Genomic DNA, 15,198 nt, shown 5'->3' with positions numbered 1-15,198 from the left:
CCCAGATCTGTACCTCGACACAATCTTGTCTCGGAGCTCTACAGACAATTGATTCAACCTCATGGCTTGGCTTTTGCTCTGACATGCACTGTCAACTGTGGGATCTTATATAGACCGGTGTGTGCCTTTCCTAATCATGTCCAATCAACTGAATTTACCACAGGTGGACTCCAATCAAGTTGTAGAAACATCTCAAGGATGATCAATGGAAACAGGATGCACCTGAGCTCAATTTCGAGTCTCATAGAAAAGGGTCTGAATACTTATGTAAATAAGGTATTTCTGTTATTTCAAAACATTTAAAAAAAAATCTGTTTTCGCTTTGTCATTATGGGGTATTGTGTGTAGATTGCTGAAAAAAAAAACGATTTAAAATAATTTAGAATAGAATCATTGTCCTGCTGAAGCTGAAGCGCAGCTGGGTCATGCAGCAAGACAATGATCCAAAACACACAATCAAGTCTACATGAAAATGGCTAAAAAGCAACATATTAGAAGTTTTGTAATGGCGCCTTGTAAGGACCGACACCGGAGACGAGAAGCAGGTACAGGGAGAGCAAGACAGAAACAGCGTCAGCACACGGATACACAATGACAAACGACAATCACAGCAGCAGGGAACAGAGCTGGGGAACTGACAAATATAGGGGAGGTAATAAACTTGAAACTTTTGAGTCCAATAATCGCTGATGTGTGTGACGGGGGGAAGGCAGGTGTGTGTAATGATGGTGGCAGGAGTGCGCAATGCTGGGGCGCCTGGCGCCCTCGAGCGCCAGGGGGGAAGAGCGTAGCAGACGTGACAGGCCTAGTCAAAATCCAGACCTAATCCCAATTGAGATGTTGTGGCAGGACTTGAAACGAGCCATTCATGCTTGGAAACCAACAAATGTTGCTGAGTTAAAGCAGAAATTCCTCCACAGTGATGTGAGAGACTGATCAAGAACTACAGGAAGTGTTTGGTTGCAGTCATTGCAGCTAAAGGTGGCACAACCAGTTACTGAGTGTAAGTGGGCAATTACTTTTTCACACAGGGGAATTGTATGTTACATAACTTTGTTAATTAAATAAATAAAATAAGTATCCATTTGTTTTTATTATTTGTAAACTCAAGTTCCCTTTATCTAATATTAGGTTTAGGTTGAAGATCTGCTAACATTCAGTATCAAAAATATGCAAGAATAGGGAAAATCAGAAAGGGGGCAAATACTTTTTCACGGCACTGTATATCCCTTTACTAACACTAGTAATGAGAGGAGAGAGATGGAGGGCAGGAAGGAAAGGAATATTGAAGGGGAGAGGAGATGAGGGAGGGAGGGAAGGAGGGGAGAGGAGATAGAGGAGAAGAAGTTGGGGTGGGGAAGAGAGGAGAGGAAATGGGAGGAGACGAGAGGAGCAGAAGAGGTGGGAGGTTGGCATCAGAAAGGTTATTTAAACCAGAGAGAGATGATGAAAGCCTGAGAAAGGTTATGTAGAGCAGGACTAATCAGTCAGGAGAGATCAGGGGATAACTACCTTTTCAGGTGAATGTTTCACAGTCAGGCAGTCAGAAAAGAGACGTTATTCAGCAGCATTAATCCCTAGAAAAGTAGGCTATATATCTAGACTAGCATCTGTAGTAAAGACTTTGTTAAGGGGAAGACATCCAAGCTACATCTTTTGTGATTAAAATGCTGACCACACCGCTCGCGCGCGTGTTGATTTTGTCCACCCACACCAGACGCCATCAGGACACGCAGGTTGAAATATCAAAACAAACTCTGAACCAATTATATTCATTTGGGGACAGGTCGAAAAGCATAAGCATTGTTTCTAGTAATCTCTCCTCGAAAAGCATTAAACATTTATGTAAATTTAGCTAGCTAGCGTGTTGTTGCTAGATAATTTGTCCTTGGATATAAACATTGGGTTGTTATTTTACCTGAAATGCACAAGGTCCTCTACTCCGACAATTAATCCACAGATAAAAGGGTAAACCTAGTTAGTTCTAGTAATCTCTCCACCTTCAGTCTTCTTCATCTTCGGACTTCATATGGCAGTTGGCAACCAACTTTAAGGTGCATTACCACCACCAATTGGACTGGAGTGTGGACCTCAGTTCATCTTTCAATCACCCACGTGGGTATATGCTCCTAAAAACCAATGAGGAGATGGGAGAGGCAGGACTTGCAGCGAGTGAAGCTTCACAAATAGAACCAACTTCTATTTTAGTGCCTGGCTACGCAGATGCTCGTTGACGTGCGCAAGCAGTGTGGGTGCAATGATTGAATAACATGTATGTGTACATTTATTTTGCAACGCACTCGACGCGAGCGGTGTGGTCAGCATGTGATTAAGGTTGTTGTTCCATGTGGATGTATTGGATCTCGAGACCCAGGCAGGGTAATGCCATCAACCTTGGGCTTCCAAAGACAGGTTATTCACTGTGATCTGAATCCTGATAATGCCTTTGTTGTCAAGTTGGATTTCAACATCTGGATTTGTTGTGTTCTTTCAAACTTCGGCCCTAAACTTCCCAATGTTGTTATTGAGAAAGAGCTAGCTTCACTAGTCTTTAGTGAACCTTGTTCCAACGCCTTGAGTATCACAACTATTGTGTGAAGTATTTGATTATTTATTGTAAATCAAAAGTTTAAAAAATTGCAGTCAGAGACCTTCATCAGGCAGAAGTTTCTCACTGTACCCAAAGAGAAATGTACTGCACTGCTCCTGCCAGTCCCAGTGTGAGTGTGTGAGTTCTGTATTTAGCGGTTCTCTGCCTCTGCCTCCCCCCCCCAGGGAAACTCTATCCAACCAGGAGACAGGGGAGGAGAGAAACTTCCAGAAGACAGATAAGGACAAGGAGCTGGAGACTCTGAGGAATGAGGTAAACATTCACACACAACTCTGGCAGACTCTGGGCCTTTTGATGAAAAAATTAAGAAAACTTGCATTGGGTCCTATGCTTTTTCTCTGGGCTGCCATACAACGGCTGTATCTCTATATTCGTTGAAACCTGTCTCTCTGTCTCCCTCTCCCTGTAGATTGTGGTGCTGCAAGGTGAGAACGCCATAGCCAAGACGCTGCAGTCTGCCGTTGAGGCGCTGGAGAGAGACAAGGCCCAACTACAGGGATGTGTCACCAGCCTGGAGCAGAGGCTCATGGGACAGCAGGCCTCCGAGGGAGGGGACAGTGGAATGCCTTCCTCAGGTGACGCAGTTCTGGACCAGCTGAGAGAAGAGAAGGAGTTTGCAGAGGGACAGGTATGATTCGCAATTAGTATTAAAATTGCATCATCTGCTTGTCACTTATACAGTATATAATTTGCATAGATAGATATCCGCACTTCCACCATTGTCTCACAGTCCACCCCACTCTTTCTTATATAAACTTGACTGTGGTCTCTCTTTCTTCTCTCCCTCCATTTATTTTCCTCCTTCAGATTAACTTCCTGAACAGTGTGATCGTGGACCTGCAGAGGAAGAACGAGGAGTTGAAGGTGAAGCTGAAGAAGATGGTTCTGGCTGAGTTCAACGGCGGCACTGACGGGTCAGTCTTATAACCTCTGAACCCAAACCCCAAACTTAGCCCTCAGTTACAGTTGTTGACAGACCCGTCAACATGCAATATTTTGCATTTCCCTAATCACTCTCTCTCTTCCTCTCTCTCGGTCTCTCCCTCTCTAGTTTGGAAGAGTGTGGATCTAAGAAGGACAAGAAGGCTCCTCCTCGTCTGTTCTGTGATATCTGTGACTGTTTCGACCTCCATGACACCGAAGATTGTCCGACCCAGGCCCAGAGCCCTGACTCAGTGCCCCACTCTTCCTTCAAGGGCAAGCCAGCCGACCAGCGGCCGTACTGCGACATCTGTGAGGCCTTTGGTCACTCCACAGAGTCCTGCCAAGATGACCAGACCTTCTAGACTCACTCTCATCCAAAGTATCCCACCCCTGCCCTGCACAGAACGCCAAACACCGACCAGACTCCCTCTGGGTTTTTATATCGTATTTATGTACGTCACTCACTGTCATAGTCCACTTAGGTAACTCAAAATCCCCCGCTCCCTAAGACTCTCCTATTACTTCTACTACTTCCTCTCACTAACTTTTCTCTCCCCCCTCTCCAACTCTCCTTTCCTCGCTTTCCTCCTTCTTGCTAACTCTCCTCCCCCTCCCTGTCCTCCCTCTCCAACTCTCCTTTCCTCGCTCTCCTCCTTCTCGCTAACTCTCCTCACCCTCCCTCTCCTCCCTCTCGCTAACTCTCCTCCCCCTCCCTCTCCTCCCTCTCGCTAACTCTCCTCCCCCTCCCTAACTCTCCTCCCCCTCCCTCTCCTCCCCCCCTCTCTCTAACTCTCCTCCCCCTCCCTCTCCTCCCTCTCGCTAACTCTCTTCCCCCTCCCTCTCCTCCCTCTCTCTAACTCCCTCTCCGACATGTAATATCCATTTTAGGAACTAAAGGAATTAGTCTTCTGTCATTAGTTCATAAACGAATCATCTTCTGTTATTAGTTCATAAACGAATCATCTTCTGTTATTAGTTCATAAACGAATCATCTTCTGTTATTAGTTCATTCTTTTATGTTTTTTTGTTTGTTTTTGGATACAGCATGGGTTGGGTTTTGACTTCAGTTCTCACAGGAAATAAACTTCCTATATGTAACCGGGCAAGAGGGAAGGCATTTGACGATGCAGACGTCCGTGAGGGTGAAGGGCCTGGATGCACCAGAGTGGTTCACTGCTAATAGCACAATTAATGATGAATGTTTCTCCAACACATTCCTGTCTTTCACATGTCACATTCCCGAGTCAGTGTGCTGTGTCCAGACCCTGACCCTTTTATTTATTTATTTAACCCTTATTTAACCAGGTGAGTTGACTGAGAACACATTCTCATTTACAGCAATGACCTGGGGAATAGTTACAGGGGAGAGGAGGTAGGGATGACTATGGATGTCCCCTCCACAAAGGGAACAGGGTAATACCACAGGACACACAGTCTACCTGTACTACCAGGTTGTGTTCAGCAGGCACAAAATGATAGAGGACATTTTGGAACTGAGGAGGTATTTTGGGAAATTCTCCACAAAAACGCACATGTTGTTTTAATGCCTACTGAACATCAACCTGGTGCTGGTGGCAGGCGCTCATCCAAACTAAGGCAACTGAACGCCAGCCACTTAACTTGTTGTTGCACTACTCACTTTAAAACTCCCTCTTAGAATCCAGGACACACTTAGAAACTGCCACGCTAAATGAAAAAACAAACGTATTGATTTGATAAGAAATGTTGAGACAGAAAACGACCTAGTAACTGTCACCTTTTGTGTGCTGCCTGTGTATTTTATGTATTGTCTTTTAAAAACGGCCTGTCCTGTAATAGATATACGTGTACTAGAGCTATGTACCGAAGCACACAGTTTGGATCATATTGAATCGCCCGGTGTAACAAAGCTATGTATGATAGATCTATGTGACTAACCAATGACACCGGCCTTTGTAAATAACCATCAGAAGTTTTCTGAAAAACTAAATGTGCACAAGGTGCCATGGAAACAAAAATGATCTTTTAGGTGTATTTTATTTTTCTGCTCTGCTGATAGACTGACCCGCACGTTGTACGATAACGATGTACCGACTCCAGGGAACAAACGTAACGCACTTGTAATGATGTTATTAACTCTATAAGCACATTGTGGACTCTTTACTAGGTGACGTGACTGTTTAGTGCACTGTTTTCTATGTTTCAAATAACGTTAAGGCATCATCTATAAAGGCTTTATAAAGGGTTTGTTAATTGGTAGACTGTTATAAACCCTTTACAGATGAGGACCCTACTGTAAAGCGGTACTGGTTTTCTATGTTGTGTACAAAGTACAAAAAAATTACAATAAAAACAAATACTCTACCTGTAGAATGTTGATTTCCTCTTATCATCTGATGATGTAAGTTATAGTCCAAAAATCAGTAGAGTTATGGGCTGGAACAAACAACCATGTTCCTTACACCTATCCAATCCATCCTTTCAGATCTACATGGAGTGTCCAGCGGGTCGTAGAGTTTGTTTCTGGACAAGACTCCTCTCTGCAGCCGCACAAACAAATACCACCAGCCCCCCACCCCCAAACTTACTAACCACACCAGGCTGTTTCCATCTCACAGACCAAGAAGTACAAGAACTGCTCATAATTAATTCATCCCCAGATACATTACCCCTGACAGGACGAGGGGAACTGTAATAACCCTCTCCATTTTTCATGAGTTCCCCTCAAATACAAGACAAGGAAAATAGTTTCACTGAAAAACAGGCCCCTAAAAGAGAAGGGGAAGTCTGTAGGGAAGGGAAGTGTTTGAGTGCAAACTGAAAGCCAGCTGCTACCTCAGATTGCCTTCCCTCTAAGTCTTTTGTGCTTCTCATTGGAGTACAACAAAGCATACGCATTAGGAAGATAAATCTGCAGGCCTCAATCCAAAATGAGTAGGAAGAATTGGTTATTTTGACATATAATTCCAACAGAAGAAAAATACAGAAACGTACCTATGTTGAAGAGTTCTTTAATCTAGTACTTGAGGTAATACGTCAGAAATCAATGGGCAACAGAAAACACACTGGGTAAAAAAACATTTTTGGGCTTTTTATTAATAAAACAAAACCATTGGACATGATCAAATCTGAGCACTAGCAATGGAATAAATAAGCAATATGGTCCCAAGAAAACAAGCATCTGACATGTTTTCTCAGCTCTTTATATACACAGTTCATATGAGTTAAACTAGAAGCATTAACCGGTTCAATCAGAACCAGGTGACAGCTAAAACATAATAAAAGATATCTAAAAAACGGAATGTTGTACATACTGCTCTTCTAACTGTTCATGTCAATTACATAGCATCACGAGTACCAGCTCTGCTGGACTGTAAATGAGGTATATGCTAAGCCGTCCTCGGTCTCCACTGAAATGTCATTTCATTTCTCTCTATTGAACTGATGTTTGGATGTGTGTATCCACTGATAAACAGTGGGTCAGACAGGCTCATGCTCTGAGATTCCCATGTCTGCATCATCTGCCATCTGAACTCATTGATTTCCGGGGAAATAAACGTTTATTGATTGATGAAGTCAACCGAACCAAAAAATACATAAATAGGTTTGAGGATTTTTTTAGTTGACAGATGTGCGAGTATGCGTTCCTTCCTCTATCCTGAAGTTAGGTTGCGACCCACAGAGAGCACCTTGAATGAGGATCTGAGCACCTTGAATGAGAATCTGAGCCACAGTTTGAACTACAAGACTGACTGGACACTGAGGGGAGGTAATGAAAGGTGATACACGTAGTAGTACATTTAAACTACCGCCATGGCAATGAAGACTCATAAAAACGGTCATTGTTGTTGACCAAGTGGGAATTTAGCCTGGACACCAACATGTTTCTGTCAAACTCCTCAACACTTTTGTAGTCGTCATGCCTTTTGACAGGAAAGAAGCAGGGAAGAGAAACTGACTGACACCCAGGCTCGTGGGAAGCTGCGGACTCCCTCAAAGTCAATTCTTCTTTCAGATATTTGCAGAATGCAGTTTTGTATAGTACATCTTGTCTTTCTAACAGTAACCAATGTGAAACAGAAACTGTTTATAGTTGAATGTAAATGCTGAATAAAATCATTAGCGTCAGCTCAATGTTAAAACCACAAGGTAAATAAAAACATGGTACAATAAAAAAGTAGTTAAAAACAGTTTGACCTACCAAGTACGTTATCCCATAATAATCAAATCCCACCCTTCGATAAAACCTACATATGCTACAAGCCTGTCCTCGCGAAAAAATAAACGTGACCAGAACCACTGTTGTTCTCCCTCTAGAAAACAAAGCAAGTTAAATAAAACTAAAATAACAAACTGACAGAAATCCACACCCAGCACAGCAGCAGTAAAACCATACTGCCGTGCCATTTTTGTGACATTACACCTTAACAGTGCATTGACCCTCCTGGGCTAAACAACCCAAAAACTAAACAACTTGGAAACTGTCCTAAACAAACACCGGAACAACCGAAGGCGAGTTAGGGGGAGGTTTGACGTGGCTCCTGGGTTAGAAGATGAGAGCTACAGATCTAGGATCAGTCTACCTTCCCTTGCATCCTAATTTTAACCATCAGGGGGGAAAACATAGAAACTAAACCTTAGATCACTGTCTAGGGTAAACTTCATCCTACTCTGTTAGCATGTGGTGCCAGCGTAGAATGTGAAGTCCCATATTGTCAGTGTGTTTGCGTCACAGGTGCAGGTCAGTGTTTCTCTTCTGGGAAGAGCTGGGCTCACAGCGCAACCCCTGGCCATGGAGGGGATAACAGGCTGGTTCATAGAACTACTCGTGGCATTAGTGAGGGAGTGAGTGTGGAAGAAGAGGAGGAGGGAAGAAGGCTTAGTGGAGGGAGATAAAGTCCTTTCTCCCTCTGCTCGGAGGAGTGTTAGGGGCTACGGGGGAGGAAGAAAGGAAGGGAGGAAGAAGATAGAGAAGGATGCAGCGCGTCTATTTCTCCTCGTAGTCCTGAGATGGAGACTCCTCCTTGCTCTTCTTACTGGGAGGAGCCTCTTCCTCCTGTTCCTGCCAGCACAGAAACACAAACACACAGTCAGATAAGGGTGTTTTAGCTAAAACAAGGCTGCACCAGCTTGTCTCTGCTAACATACATTTTTTACATTTTAGTCATTTAGCAGACGCTATTTTCCAGAGCGACTTACAGGATCAATTAGGGTTAAGTGCCTTGCTTAAGGGCACATCGACAGATTTTTCACCTAGTCGGCTCAGGGACTCGAACCAGCGAGCTTCGGTTGCTGGACCAACACTCTAACAGATAGGCTACCTGCCGCCCACAAACATACAAACAACTACACAACTACAGCTGATGAAGTTATTGGTTTATCTATTTATTTAGAAATGTGGGCGGGATAAAAACCCTTAAATTAATAATCTGGTTTCCAGGAGGTCCTCAGGCCACTCATCTTCTTCACGGAGGAAGAGTAGAACATACAGTATAGTAGAACAGAGTACCTGAGTGGCTTCGCAGCTGTCTGAGGTGTCCTTGTCTCCTGAGGACGTCTGTCTGCTGTCTCTCTTGTCCCTCTGTCCTCTCTCTGAGCCCTCCGTGGACAGGTTGCTCTTCGCTGCACCACAAACACATTAACGCACGACATGAATCACCAAGTAAACCTGTCAGATCTGTTACTGTTGAATGACTGCTTTTGACCATCAATTACAAGACATTCTGCTACAAGACATTCTAATGTTGAGTATTCATACGTTCCCCTTTTATTTTCTACAAACAACTCAAGTCAAGGGATACTGGAAAGGAATTCTAAACCCGTTGATGCCACTGTGTGGTAATATGCATTAGTTACAAATGTTCAGCAACAAAGGTATAACTGGGGAGGAGTATTACATATAGGGCTACTAGAGAGAGGGGTAGAGAGAAAGAGAGAGGGGTAGAGAGAAAGAGAGTGGGTAGAGAGAAAGAGAGAGGGGTAGAGAGAAAGAGAGAGGGGTAGAGAGCAAGAGAGGGGTAGAGAGCAAGAGAGGGGTAGAGAGCAAGAGAGGGGTAGAGAGCAAGAGAGGGGTAGAGAGAGAGTTCTATTTTGCACCAGGCTGAGAGGTCTCTTGTTAGTAGGGGGTGAAGATGGAGGGTTGGCAGTTGAAGCCCTGAGGGTCTGGTCACAGCTGAACTCTCTCTCTATATCCTTCTCTCTCCCCCTCTCAGCGTGATGAGTCCCTGAGTACTGCCCTGTGACTTCAGGCCTAACCAGCTAACCAAACAGGAATTGAATATACACTGTTCTTCTAAACCCTGCCATTAGCTTCACCTATCCAGTTCTATTAGAAGTGTCTAAGGAAAGGGCCACAATACGAGGGGATTTCAGGGTTGGCAATTGCCCGTTGGTAGTGGTGGTGGTGGGTGTGTGTGCGCATGTCTCACTTCTCTTGCTGTCAGGGCTCTGGTCGCTCTTGGCCTCACTGCTGTCGCCGTGGGATACGGCAGAGGGTTCGGGGGCGGGGCTAGTGCTGCAGCTGGTTTCCTGTTTGACAGGGGAGGAGTCGGCGATGGAACTCTGGTTACTGTTGTCATCTGAGAGAGAGAAGGAGAGAGAGATGGGCTTTTAATTTGGTTTAACTTTCAATTCCATTCTGGGTCCACAGGCATACATACCGACCCACACACCGGGTGTTAAGTGTCCTACAGAGTTCAAAGCTGCAGAGCCACATGGTTTATTGTGAGATACAGCCGTGACTAGTTTATCATCCAATGAAATGAGGTTACTAATTAAGTGATAATGCCCAAGAAGCCTGTGCTTGGAGGATATATTGGCACGGGTGTAGTTAGGCCCGAAACGGCTGGCTAACCGTGCCAATATATCATCCAAACACCGGCTTCGAAGGCATTATCACTTTTATACAATGGGTTACTAACATATTCAAAAAATGATTGACATATTTTCCAGAAAAACATGAATTTGATGAATTTATTCATACTATTTCATCCTTCCATGAGATATAGTCCCGACACAAATCTAAGGTTCCTACCCAAGCCGGCTGGTCGTTTGTTCTATTGGTTCGGTTGCCAGAGACGCGACCCAGTCGTTAAGTCTTTTTGTTGTTCTGTATCTATGGACGTTCCAAATGTTCCATTGCCATACTGGCTGGCAACATTCTTATCCCTATCTTGCAAGCTAGCCAGCCAACTACGGCTAACTCACGGTCACGTCAAATAGTGCGGCTTGAACAGCAAAGTAGCTGCATATACCTTTGTTTAAGCTTTCTAGAGACATTTATTTGGATACATCCATAAGAATGAGCTAATGACACGTGATTTCACCTGGCATAGAAAATGTGCTCTCTCATCAGGACACTGTTGTTCAGAGGAGCTATCCAACCACACAGCTAACACAATCACTTCAGAAGACTGACTGTCTGTCTCGTCCCGACATTCATTACTATGGGACAGCTAGAGATCGAATTTTAAATGTCGGAGGGACAGACAGCAAGATTCATACAAATCTCCATGGTGAAAACCAAATGCTAGTCTAAAAGAAATGTGAGATCATTTTCATAGTGGAGATCAAGTGTATAAATTGCCTGGCTGGGCTGATGAGAAAGTGGATTGTGCAGTCAGATGGAACAGAGTAAATAGGCATTTTAACGTCATAGCTTTAGCCGGTGGTAACTTGTGGAATAGACACCGGCTGGAATGCGGTTGTAACCAATCGGCATCCAGGATTAGACCTACCCGTTGTATAAATCTGTAATAATGGACCGTTCGTCAGAGTATGGCGGCTATGGACTCTGAATTGAGCATTACTCACCATGCATGTCCATCATCCCAGGAGAAGAGCTGTTCTCAGGTGTGGTCAATTCTGACCCATACTTCTCATCCTTCCCCTTCTTCTTCTTCTTCTGCAAGACAACAGACGGGGGGCAGAAATACTGGTTACATACAACACAGTGACGTGATGCGAGTTTGAAGAGGTGCTTAGAGAATTCCTGTAAAAGACATATCTACTGAACTTTAATGTGGCTGACGTGTGTGTATGTGTGTGTGTGTGTGTGTGTGTGTGTGTGTGGGAGGAGGGGTTACATACATCATCTGCTGATTTGGGCTCAGTCACTGGAACCCACTTGAAGATCCTCAGGGATGTGTCTCCTACGGTCACCCATTTCTTCTCCCTGATAGACACACACAGGTTTAGAATGAATTGAATGGTTCACTTCAATTCCCATTCAATGTTTCTTTAGTGATATCAACTGGACCAGTGGTACACGCAAAACACCATAAAGAAAAAAGTCAGACAGACACAAGAACACATAGTCACAGACTATAGTAATACAAGTAAATACAATTTGATTGATTGATTAATAGAATAACGGTTCCCAGTGGTGATTTTAGCATGTAAATCTTGGTGGGTAAACAATACATTAATTGCACTATACCATTGCTACACCTGGCTATCAACGGAGCCTTGTCTGACAGCGAAACAGTTGATTTAGCTTCATTTACTGCCTTTAAAAAAAACATAGCTGATATGGCTGACTTGCTTAAACAAATGTGATTTCTACTGACAATTGAGATGTACTAACTATGGCATAAGGGGGCGACAAGCGGATAAGAGGCAATCCGTAATTTCGATTAAGACATTAATGAGCGAGTTAGGACGGACGTAGTCAATATAACTATTTGTTCAGCACTTTTGAAATGTACAGCGACAGAATTCAGAACATGGGCCGTTCTTACAGTGTTCTCCCTGTACACCAAGTCAGAACCGTAGGATAAATAAAGGGGGCATATAATAAGCAGACAATGAAAGCTCTTACAATATTCGATGATTACATTTCCCAAAAACAGGTTATAGGCTACATGTGGACCACCAAGTCAGAACAGTAAGCAAAATTAAGAGGTGAAAATAGACCAAATTATTAGGGTGAGGCACATGGGCTACTAAAGGCTAACTTAAGTGATAATGCCCGAGAAGCCGGTGTTTGCTGGATATATTGGCACGGGTGTTGTTAGGCCTGAGACAAAGTATTACTTTCTTAGCTACAGTATACATATCTCCCTGGCATATTACATCATTTATGCAGCAGCATACAAGAGATGTTTGGACTCACCTTGTTGTGCTGTGCTCACTTGAACAGGAAGGTGGCACGGCAGTCCTTCCTGGGCAAATTTGTCATCAAACTTTGTCATCAAAGTCTGGCATTCTCTGGATTTATGGTGCTTTCAAGAGAACTGGGAACTCGAAGAAAAAAAAAGGTTGAATCATGATGACATCAGTGATCTTCAGGTCGTAGCTCTAGAAAGAGGCCAGAGTTCCCGATTTACAATTCCGAGTTGGATGAAAGTTTAAAACGTATTTGACCAGTTTTAGCTAGTTTTTTCCGAGTTCCCAGTTGTCTTGAACTCACTAAAGTCAGATTTTGCAGTTCTGAGTTAACAGTTGTTTTGAACGCAGCACAAATCATGCTGGATTGACAGCATGGTCAATGTTGAATGTTTATAATTTTAAACAAGGAAAAGAGACCCTTAATCTTAGACTTGGGACCACAGAGCCACTCCACTGAATAGCAGGCTAATGATTGATTTGCAATGCTCACAGTTAGCCACTGATTCCTTCCAAAGCACTCATTGTTGAATTTGCGAATTCCAACTTGTTGTGTAATGTTTATGTCTAATGGCCGATGAGCACCGATACGTTTTATCTATAATTTCTCTTCATTATTTCTCTTCACATGACAATGATTAAATAGGATTTGCCAGTAGATTGTCAACTTGATTCATGATGATGACTGCTAGCTAAGATTTTTAAAGTATAATGTTGACATGATCAGTCCAATCAAAGTTACTGTAGATATAATGTGATTTGACATCATTTTATCTGTGGCCAATGACCTTGAGCCTTCTTGGATGGGCACTTCTAATGTAACTCTATGGCAGCACCCGAGGGGCTAGAATTTTAGAGCTCTACCCTTAGACTTGGCGGTGACGTAGTGTCCCCATTAGTGACAGAACACTGAGCCAATCACGGCGTAATGCGCCATATTTTCTGCTGGCTTGCCCCACCACCACAGAAAGCACTGAGCTAGGCTGAAACACTTGCATTTTGGAGCTGCCTTACTCAAGAAAACAAAAAAGAAACCATGTTTGTATGCGACTTTATTAACTCAAAGATATATTTTTTTTACATTGCTTGCAAAATTATATGTGACACGGATTAATGCCAAAAAACATGACTTTTTATTTTTTGCTATAAATGTGGGGCTCTGCCCTGATGGTTCCCATCCCTCCTAGTTAAAACCAATGAGGCCTTTTTGCGTAATAATAATAAAACAGTAATTGAATTTGTGCACTAGCATGTGATTCGATATGAATGTGGGCCTATTACAATTGAAACTAGAAATAGTTTTGATTCAACAGGTAGACACACTATTGAAACAAATATGAAAACAAACTTTAGTAGGCTATTAGAATGTTTTAATTCTTTCCATCTTGAAGGTTTCCTGGTTGTAATTTGCAAATAGCCTTCAATGTGTCCCTATCGCTTTTTAACAGTGAGCTTTCAATTGGTTAGCAGATTTACTTAATAATGGAGACACTAGCGCAGAATCTCAATTTCATTCAGAAAGTAAACGATTCAAACTAATCCACTGTTGAAAATAAATGGTACATTGATAGAAAGCAATTAATTAACATCATTTTATATAAATATATAAAAAAAAATATAAAATGTATAAAATATAAAATGTTATATTTGTAAAACCGGACTAATTGCGTGTTCAGTCAAACATGAGTAGTCCCTCTCCCAGCCCCCACGCGCAATCTCTATTTGACCTAATGGGCGACTCGAAGCGCTTAATTTAAAACTCCAGACGGTCTAAAAAGTACTCCGACTCTAGAGCGCACTAGTCTTAGCCTATAGTCCCGAAGTATGTTTTTGAAGGATTTGCGTTGAGTCGGCGTTCTGAAACAGTCGGCTCTCTTCCCTCTCCGCTACTACAACGGCCAGGAAAAAAGGAATGGCTTCATGTGACTGCAACGAAATGGCTTCTGGGTTCAACCCACATTAAACCTTGGTGGAAAATTATCTAAAATCATTGGGATCTGGTTTGTAGACGATTAGATATACGTAGTCGCGCACACCACGAGTGCGCCCTAGCGCACCTGAGTAGAGAATCTGTCCTAAATTCCCTTAAAATATCTGCCGTCTTTCAATTGCATTCTCGCTCGTTCTCTCCCCTCACCCCCACCCCCAACAAGCAATGCTTTTCCTCATGTTAGGTAACGAGTGTTTTTTCCCTCTTTCTTACCATTTCCGTACTTTCTCAATCGCGGCCATAACCCGCTTGATGTCATCTTTCGCCCTGCTCCGGGTCTCCGCTCGGACCGACCTGCCCGACATTGCCGCGGTTGGAAGGCTAGAATATTTTTAAAGCTCGCCGGCAGTTCAGACACAATCAGTACAGACACGCTCAGTACAGAGCCAGCGCGCCTGCGCCGAGTGGAGAGTAGAGGCCGCAGCTGCAGAGTCGCCCTGTTTCCCCGCTGTGATCCACACAGGAGAACAAAGCGACACAAACTCAACTTTTAAATGCAGACTTTCCATTAGACCGTTTTTGATACATAAGCAGCACAATATTTTCTTCTCAGTCGATTGGACCGGTTTGAAACAAATTGCCTATATTT

At 43.3% G+C, this 15,198-nt stretch overlaps 2 protein-coding genes across 2 annotated transcripts in view; one reads left to right on the top strand and one right to left on the bottom strand.

Moving 5' to 3' along the window:
* clip1b (CAP-GLY domain containing linker protein 1b) overlaps nt 1-4,142 on the top strand; it is a 35,315-nt gene extending 31,173 nt beyond the window's left edge. The window contains exons 16-19 of the mRNA XM_038971323.1: nt 2,776-2,863; nt 3,021-3,239; nt 3,419-3,525; nt 3,663-4,142. Of these exons, the coding sequence (XP_038827251.1) occupies nt 2,776-2,863; nt 3,021-3,239; nt 3,419-3,525; nt 3,663-3,897 (649 nt within the window). The 3' untranslated portion in view covers nt 3,898-4,142. The remainder of the gene's footprint in view (nt 1-2,775; nt 2,864-3,020; nt 3,240-3,418; nt 3,526-3,662) is intronic.
* A 2,449-nt stretch (nt 4,143-6,591) lies between these two features.
* Nucleotides 6,592-14,969, bottom strand: LOC120025889 (B-cell CLL/lymphoma 7 protein family member A-like). The gene is made up of 6 exons (XM_038970604.1): nt 14,823-14,969; nt 11,603-11,687; nt 11,327-11,417; nt 9,943-10,092; nt 9,024-9,136; nt 6,592-8,576 (listed from the first exon to the last, which is right to left on the bottom strand). Exons 1-6 carry the CDS (start codon nt 14,912-14,914, stop codon nt 8,502-8,504), a joined length of 606 nt encoding a protein of 201 aa, XP_038826532.1. The 5' UTR covers nt 14,915-14,969; the 3' UTR covers nt 6,592-8,501.
* Nucleotides 14,970-15,198: the final 229 nt, after the last annotated feature.

The sequence above is a fragment of the Salvelinus namaycush genome, chromosome 31, assembly GCF_016432855.1.
Source record: "Salvelinus namaycush isolate Seneca chromosome 31, SaNama_1.0, whole genome shotgun sequence".
Lineage (NCBI taxonomy): Eukaryota > Metazoa > Chordata > Actinopteri > Salmoniformes > Salmonidae > Salvelinus > Salvelinus namaycush.
This window is presented reverse-complemented; position numbering and strand designations above follow the sequence as displayed.